General features: G+C 40.9%; 1 protein-coding gene across 1 annotated transcript in view; it reads left to right on the plus strand.

Annotated features, from left to right (window-relative positions):
- LOC122557771 (2-oxoglutarate-Fe(II) type oxidoreductase ppzD-like) overlaps window positions 1-9,133 on the plus strand; it is a 22,666-nt gene that overhangs the window by 7,172 nt on the left and 6,361 nt on the right. Inside the window, exon 5 of the mRNA XM_043705769.1 lies at window positions 6,988-7,144. Coding sequence (XP_043561704.1) covers window positions 6,988-7,144 — 157 coding nt within the window. The remainder of the gene's footprint in view (window positions 1-6,987; window positions 7,145-9,133) is intronic.

The raw sequence follows: 9,133 nt of genomic DNA on the forward strand, positions 1-9,133 counted from the left end.
CCCCCACCTCACCCTAGTTCCAAACTTCCAGATCAGCACTGTCCCCATGTCTTGACCGGACTTGTCCTACCTGCCTATCTCCTTTTCCACCTATCCACTCCACCCTCTCCTCCCTGACCTATCACCTTCATCCCCTCCCCCACTCACCTATTGTACTCTATGCTACTTTGTCCCCACCCCCACCCTCCTCTAGCTTATCTCTCCACGCTTCAGGCTCTCTGCCTTTATTCCTGATGAAGGGCTTTTACCCGAAACATCGATTTCGCTGCTCCTTGGATGCTGCCTGAACTGCTGTCTCTTACAGCACCACTAATCTGTCTGTTTGTAAGTGTGGCCAAGTTGAGGTAGCAGTGGCATTATGGGTAGGCCCTCTTTGGCTAAAGACAACATTAGTGTCTGTAAGCAAATGGTCTGTAGGCAAAGTGGTTTTTCCTTCTCCCACATGGTCACACCTGCTCCTGACTTGTGTAATGACACCTTTGAACAGGTTGATCAGAAAGTATTATATGGCAGATCTAGGGATGGGTCTGCAGAATTGTCTGCCTCAGGCCTGGGCCTAGACTATGTGTGTCATGAGTGGTGGCCGTACTGTGGTGGTCAACAATGAATGATATTCCTCTCCAGTTAGGCATCCTGTGTTATTACAACTCTCCACTTCCTCATGTTATCTACTCACCTGTACACTCCCCTCTCAATCATGACTTCATAGCCTATGACATTGCTTCTTCTTTCTCTGCCTCCTCAACTCTTCCCTATCCACCATCAGCCTCAACTAAAAGCTGTTTGGATTATGCTTGGAATCTGGTGTATTTTCAGGCATTTGTAACATAAATCCCTGATTCACTAACTGGGTCCATGGACCCCAGGATATCTATGAAATAATATGCATGTGAACAGTGCTGCAATGTTGGCTGTTGAGCCTGTGCTGTTGACCCTTATTTTGATTTTTTTTTGTCTGCCTGAGCAGTACAACAGAGAGCATGTGCACCAGAAGGTTCATTGTCAGTCCCAGTGCTCTGCTATCTGTACACAACCTCATTATTGTGTACAACCTCATTATAGTGTATCATTACCGAACGGTGGTGTTGAAGCAGATCCATGAACAGACATATTATATCTGCTGGGTAAATGGTCAATTTTGTGTAAAAGTCATGCTTTGATGTTAGCAAAAATATTAATTTTTAATATCTCTTTTGTATCAGCCAATTGGCAACATTTAGCCAAAAACCCCTAAACACTACTTAGCATCCACTCACTGCTCACATCAAACTTGTCCTTGTGCAAATTTACAGTTTGTTAGGATCAGAGAATAGCATAGCACTGAAGGTGCTTATTCACCTCCTTGTCTCTGCACACAACATTGACATCAATCCATCTCACTGTAGCACACTGTATAGCTGCCAATCTTGCTATCAACATGGTACCAAGGAAAAATATGCATTAATGAGATGGATGAAGGAACTGAGGGCATTCTGGCTAAGTTTGTGGATGATACAAAGATAGGTGGAGGGGCAAGTAGTATTGAGGAGACAGGGAGGCTGCAGAAAGATTTAGATGGTTTAAGACAGTTGGCAAATAAGTGGCAGATGAAATACAATGTGGGAAAGTGTGAGGTCATGCACACCGGTAGGAAGAATAGAGGCATGGACTATTTTCTAAATGGGGTGAAAATTCAGAAATCTGAAGTGCAAAGGGACTTGGGAGTCATTGTCCTGGTTTCTTTTAAGGTAAACCTGCAGGTTGAGTCAGTAGTTAGGAAGGCAAATATAATGTTGTCATTCATCTCGAGAGGACTAGAATACAAAAGAAGGGATGAATTTCTGAGGCACTATAATGCTCTGGTCAGACCACATCTAGAGTATTATAAGCAGTTTTGGGCTCCATACCTCAGGAAGCATATATTGGCCCTGGAGCAGGTTCAGAGGAGGTTCAAGAGAATGATCCCAGGAATGAAAAGCTTAATGCAGGTGGTACATTTGAGGACTCTGGGACTATAGTCAATGGAGTTTAGAATGAAGTGGGGGGGGGGAGGTCGGGTTCTGATTGAAACTTACGGAATTCTGAGCAGTCTGGACGGAGTGAACATTGGGAAGATGTTTCCATTGGCAGGTGAGATGAGGACCCGAGGGCACAACCTTAGAGTAAAGGGAAGACCCTTTAGTGCGTGGTACGGTGGCTCAGTGGTTAGCACTGCTGCCTCACAGTGCCAGGGACACGTGTTCAATTCCCACCTCGGGTGACTGTCTGTGTGGAGTTTGCACATTCTCCCCGTGTCTGTGTGGTTTTCCACCAAATGCTCCGGTTTCCTCCCACAATCCAAAAGATGTGAAGGTCAGGTGAATTGGCCATGCTAAATTGCCCATAGTGTTAGGTGCATTAGTTAGGGGTAGATATAAGGTAGGGTTTGGGTGGGTTGCTCTTCGGAGGATCGGTGTGGACTTGTTGGGACAAAGATTCTGTTTCCATACTGTAGCGAATCTAATCTAATCAAATGGAGAAAAGGAGCAACTTCTTTAGCCAGAGAGTGTTAAATCTGTGGAGTTCATTGCCACAGAAGGCTGTGGAGGCCAGGTCATTGACTATATTTAAAACAGAGATAGATAAGTTCTTGATTGTCAAGGGGATCAAAGATTACGGGGAAAAAGCAGCAAAATGAGGTTGAAAAACCTATCAGCCATGCTTGAAAGGTGGAGCAGACTTGACAGGCAAAATGGCCTAATTTCTGCTCGAATGTCTTATAGTCTTATGGTCTTATTGTACAAAGCCATTGAGATATGCAGAGCAGGCAAATCGTTGTGCTTAAAGAACTAGAGATTTCAAGATATTGGAGAAGAACATGAGAGATTGGATAAAGGTTTCTTCACTGTTTCAAAAGATTCCTCAGAGTAAAATGTGAAAGTAGAACACTGCAAGCTGAGCATGTGGCTGGAAAATGATGTGAAATATGTCAATGAAAATCACCAGAATGGACTCAGTTTCATGAGGGCTGATCCAAACTTTGAACCTGAAATATTGAAGAAAATTAGTCAATCTCAAAGATAGCCCTGGTTGGTGTGCCAAGTGAATGAAGGCATCAATTTTGTATCATGATACAAAATCAAGATTTCACACATCTCCCTCCAGAACTCGACGTCAGGTTTATCATTCATAATTAGACCCCTACAAAAGAATAGATCTGGATGGGAAATTGATTAGACTCCAGTGGATTTTTATATACCAGCCAGTCAAACAAGGAGCAAAGCTGTAGAGAAACCATTGTTGAAGACAACTGGCTGTGAAAAGAGTAAATTCACCATTAAGCTTTCTTGTGTTTTCAATGAGAGAATACTTAAGCCAATAGTGATGAACTCTCTTAGAACAATTCCTGAAAGGATTCTTCATCCATATTATCTGTGAGAAAGGATGGTTGGAAGAAAGTAGCTTGGTAATATGGCGGAAAAAGGTTTTGTGCTTCCAACAACAAAGAGAAAATAAAGTCTCCTCATTTGAGATAATACTAATATAAAACAAAAAAATTGTGAATATTGGATAAGTGAAACAAACAAAAATGGAAATTTCTGGAGAAACTCAAAAGGTCAGACAGTGTCTGTGAAGAGACAACACCATTATCATTTCATCTCCAGAACTGAAGAAGGATCACTGGATTATGTTATTTATTGTCTCACCTGGGATATGTTCAGATCACACTTTGTTGATGTTTTGTAATTGAACTTCAGCAAAAATCGATGGTATTGTAAATGATTCTCAGTTGTCATATCAACTATGTTTAACCAACAAATATCTCTGTGAACAAGCCCTTTGAGGATCACAGAACATTGAATGGCTGAATGATCAGAGGAGAGAAAGCATTGACCAAAGGAAGCAGCATTCAGGCCAAGAATAAAATAAGAATGCAGTCTGTTGGCAGTCTGTTGGCAAATCATCCAAAGCACTTGTTGATACTGATGGTGATTTTTGAGATGTGATGAAAGAAAGGGTTTCTTTAGTAAATGCACAATTAACTTTTATTTTCAATCAAACACCCAATGAAGATGCAGAATCAGTTAATAAAATTTGTAATATGTAAATAAAAAGGTTTCTTTCTCTAAGTAACCCTAAACACATGCAAAACAGACACATTTCAGGTTAATGAAAAGAAATAAATTTTTCTCTGCAGAGAGAAAAGCACTTTCTGACAAAGGGTGAAGACAGAAATGATAAAGCATTGATTATTCCAAACTTGTCATACGCTCATCTTGCATATGAGGTGCATTGAGTTCTTTCAATCAGTTCCTTCCAGTGGAACAATTGGGTTTCACACAAAAGTCACCAAAGCCTCTTTGGAAATGGGAGACAAGAGCTGGCCCACTTATTCTTAACAGGCTTTTCCCAACTAAAACCCAAATGGAAATTCCAAACATGTAATTAACATTCAAGCCCGACAGCCATGTAACCCAGTTATTAAATAGGATCTACTTTTTCAGAGATGAGTACAAGCAACCAGGATCAGTCATGAAGCAGAATATTATAGGAGTGTGAGTGATGTGGACTATGGTGAAAACTGTTGCAAAAATTAGACAAGTCATCCATCTCTATATCAGCTTGTTACTGCAGGGAGCAGAGTTTATATCAGTGCAAACTTGACTCATGACTCCATTGTGCAACCCCCTGACTGATGGGGAACATATGGTAATGCCAACCATGTCTCAAACAGGACCAGGTTGGAGCAGAGTATAAGACTGTTGAAGATGCACTTCCCTCGCTTGAACAGGCTTCTAGGATACTCCAGTGGAGCGCATCATTGTGGCATGCTGTGTTTTGCATAAGTAGAACAGAGAATGTCCTGGATGCAGACGAACTAGGAGAGCGGAAACATTTCTCCAGTGAAGAGGAGGAAGCTAAAGGTGTCCACAAGAGATTGCAGCTGCGATAAGCACTATAAAACAGAACTAATTGAAACCTGTTTGCAACAGAAGAGATCTGGGTGCAGCACACACTCATTGACAGTAAAATTGTCTTTGGACATGATTCTGAAATCTGGTTGGCATTGTAAAGGGCTCAGTTCAATCTCTGTTGCCTTCAGCTGTATTCCATTTTGCTCTCCATAAGGAAAAGCTCATGTTTGCATCTGTCTGATTGCTTTGTTGAGTATGATGTTTTCCGACTGGACACTGATAAGAAGTGTCAAAAAATGTGGTGTTGGAAAAGCACAGCCGGTCAGGCAGCATCCGAGGAGCAGGAGAGTCGACGTCTCAAGCATTGGTTCTTCATCAGGAATTTCAAGAAGTGACAAGACGTGGGTTTAAATTGGGCACTATGGATAGGGTAGCACTGACTTGGAAAGGTTGTTCAGATGGGATGTAACTAAGGACAATGTGTGGCCAAGTGCTCAAAGAGCAACTAAGATGAGAGAACAGGTTTGCACATGTGATTGTGACTGCCATGTGGTGCGGGCAACGGGCTTTCTGACTACTGTGACATCATGGTGCCATTGAGGGGTCATGCTGGATTACAAAGGCTTGTCCAGATGTACAGTGGCAGATACAAGGGTTGGCAGATTTGGCAGATATCTGATGAATGGCAAGTTGTTCCAGGATTGAAACATGGCAGGATTGGGGGCAATTGGAGAGACAATTGGAGGTTCATGGGAATAGTCCCAGAAATGAAAAGCATAACATATGAGGAACGTTGAGGACTCTGAATTTATACACGTTGGAGTTTAGAAGGATGAGGCAGGATCTAATTGAAGCATACAGAATACTGAATGGCCTGGATAGAGTGGATGTTGAGAAGATGTTTCTAATGGGAGGAGAGATGCAGATCCGAGGGCATAGCCTTAGAACCTTTTAAAACGGAAATAAGGACAACCTTCTTCAGGCAGAGAGTGGTGAATCTATGGAATTCATTGCCACAGAAGGCTGTGGAGGCCAGGTCATTGAGTACATTTAAGACAGAGATAGACAGGTTCTTGAATATCAAGGGGATCAGGGGTTACCGGGAGAAAGTGGGAAAATGGAGTTGAGAAACTTATCAGCCATGATTGATTGGCTGAGCAGACTTGATGGGTTGAATAGTCTAATTTCTGCTTCTATGTCTTATGACCTTGTCATAGCAGCATGATAGGTCATTATTGAGGTGAGACAGGGTATGAAACTCCTCTTAACCTCATAGCAATAAACCCTTCAATGCTGACTTAGCCAAAGCTTTGCAAGATTAAGCCCAATGTCTTTTCACTGACTTTAAAAAAATGACATCCAGGTATGCACTTCTGTCTAAATAAATCAAATGTGAAGCAGCTTCAAAACACAAGTTCCTCTGAAAAGTGATGGATTTCATATTGTGCAATGTTAAAATGCAAGGAATTTAGAATATTACATTTTGCCCGGGGGATAAGCCATTTAAAAACTAAAAATGTTTGAGAAGCAATGCTCTAAATAGACTGTTGTGCATTAAACACTTTAAACGTAGTTCTCATCATTAAGCTTAGCATTATAATACTGAACATCAAAAAGGCATTTGATAGGGACAGTGCAGGATGGATAGGTCAGAGGAAGCCCAAATGAAGAGGCTGAGTATGGGTAAACAACAAGGTCATCGAAGATTAACCCTGAAGTTTCAAAGAGCTGACTTGACAGCAATACCAGACAGTCATAGTGTGCGTGTTTAACTATTAATAGAAATGGGCGTGAAAGTTACAAGAATTAATTGTACAACTGGATAGTTATGCAAGCGCAAGATCAATCCACCCTCACTGGGGATCTAAAAGCAGAAATTAATTTATTTGTGTTCAGGCCTCTCAGATTGCATTACAAATCCTTCACAAATCCTTCAACAGTATGTCTAACCCTTCTCCACTCATCACTGAACCAACATCACAACCTTCTGTTTACTGAGGACACAAGATATTTAAATAATTTTCAAAGTCAAGTAAAGATAACATTGCATTTGTTATTTCGGTAAATAAAATTTTGATAAAGTACTGCTGTTTCTATTTACCTGTTTCTCTAGAAATGGCCCGTTATTAACACCAATCCTGAGTTTAGGGAATGTCTGGAATCATTCTTCAAAATGTGTCAGCAGCTGTCAGTAAAAATTCTGGAAGTGATTGCATTGGGCCTGGGTCTTGAGAGGGATTTCTTCATCAATATGCACCAAAAAATGGGCAGTAAGTATCAGTTCAATGAGCAGTACTATCCGATTTTGGTTTATGTATCTATAAATCTTGCTTCAATATAAATATAAATATTTATACATATTAAAGAAGTTTGGTGAACCCCAAGTGATTGGTGTTGAAGTAGAAAATCAATAAATTCATCCTGAGGACATAAAGGGCAATAGTTATGCCATGTTCCCTCAAGATATTGGATGGTAACAGTATTTAAATTATGAATTTTTTAATATTTAAACATTTAAATAATTTATTTAACACACTATTTAAATTATAAAAGCATTTGTAATTATTTGAAAGGAAATTAAGTGATGCCATTTTCTCATTACTAGTTTAAAAAGTACATGTTAACAAACCCTTCCTTCGTTTCGTGATCATGTTGCCAATGAGATTACAAAATGTCTCAAATAGCAGCTGTGATAAATCACTGTTCCAGCAGGACATTGTTTCATGATTACTCGGCACAGCCACTATTTCTCAATGAATCCTGAGCAAACTGTAAGTTAATCTCTCCAACCCATATGTTAACACTTTCAGAAGAAAGTGTTTTCCTTGGTTCATCATCTGCTGATTCTTCACCCTGTGCCATTTTCTTCAGTAATTTGTGTTGATGGTGGTTTGCTATTCATTTCCACACTCAGCAGTACAGTGAGAAGTTTTCAACTCTGTCTCAGTCAGGAAGGGTATTTGAGCTATTTACATTGTTCTGAACTAAGTGACAGCCAATTGTCAACTGAACCCAGTTGCCAATTGGCTGAGTTGCCAATTGGCTGTCACTTGTGTCAACATTAGATGATGACAAGCCTGATGTGACATTGGCTGAGCTGAAACTGAGTCAGAGATGGGTTAGACCTGTCCATTGAAACTAGTGAATAGGTTGTCAAAATCAAAGAGATGATGTACTCACTTCATGCTCCTAACTCCAGACCATTCCCACTTTTAAGATTTGCTGAACTGTGCAACATGCAAGAAGACCCTCATAAAGCTGGTTAATACATTTTGCAAATATATAAGTCAAACCCTGTATGTCAAACATGATTTCAATTTTAATCAGATTCTGAGCAAAGCTGACAGTGATGTTACCATCCGATGAGGGTCCAAAGAGTATTCGGAGCTAAAAAGGGAATTTTTGAAAAAAAGATTAATTAGTACTTTTTGCCTCTGTTGTGGGTTCAGGAGGAAATCAGACCTCCCTACAATCCAATCAATGCATCCTCCAGGCAATATGACTTTCCACCATAGGGAGAACTGGATACCAAGATGAGACCCAGCAGCTTAAAAAAATCAGAGATACTCCACGCAATAGCAGGTTACCTTTTGCGTAACACTGCTACTTGCTGCAAACAGATGAGGAATGGTGATTCAAACCTTCTCTTTTGATTGGTTGGAACATATATTTTCATTTCCTTTTCATGCACAACTTTCTCCCACATCATTTAAAAATGTAGTTAGGGTCATATAGTCATAGAGATGTACAGCATGGAAACAGACCCTTCGGTCCAACCTGTCCACGCCGACCAGATATCCCAACCCAATCTAGTCTCACTTGCCAGAACTCGGCCCATATCCCTCCAAACCCTTCCTATTCATATACCCATCCAAATGCCTCTTAAATGTTGCAATTGTACCAACCTCCACCACATCCTCTGGCAGTTCATTCCATACACATACCACCCTCTGCGTGAAACATTTGCCCCTGAGGTCTGTTTTATATCTTTCTCCTTTCACCGTAAACCTATGCCCTCTAGTTCTGGACTCTCCAATACTAGGGAAAAGACTTTGTCTATTTATCCTATCCATGCCCCTCATAATTTTGTAAACCTCTATAAGGTCACCCCTCAGCCTCCGACGCTCCAGGGAAAACAGCCCCAGCCTGTTCAGCCTCTCCCTGTAGTTCAGATCCTCCAACCCTGGCAACATCCTTGTAAATCTTTTCTGAACCCTTTCAGGTTTCACAACATCTTTCCAATAGGAAGGAGACCAGAA

The sequence above is a fragment of the Chiloscyllium plagiosum genome, chromosome 16 (assembly GCF_004010195.1).
Source record: "Chiloscyllium plagiosum isolate BGI_BamShark_2017 chromosome 16, ASM401019v2, whole genome shotgun sequence".
Lineage (NCBI taxonomy): Eukaryota > Metazoa > Chordata > Chondrichthyes > Orectolobiformes > Hemiscylliidae > Chiloscyllium > Chiloscyllium plagiosum.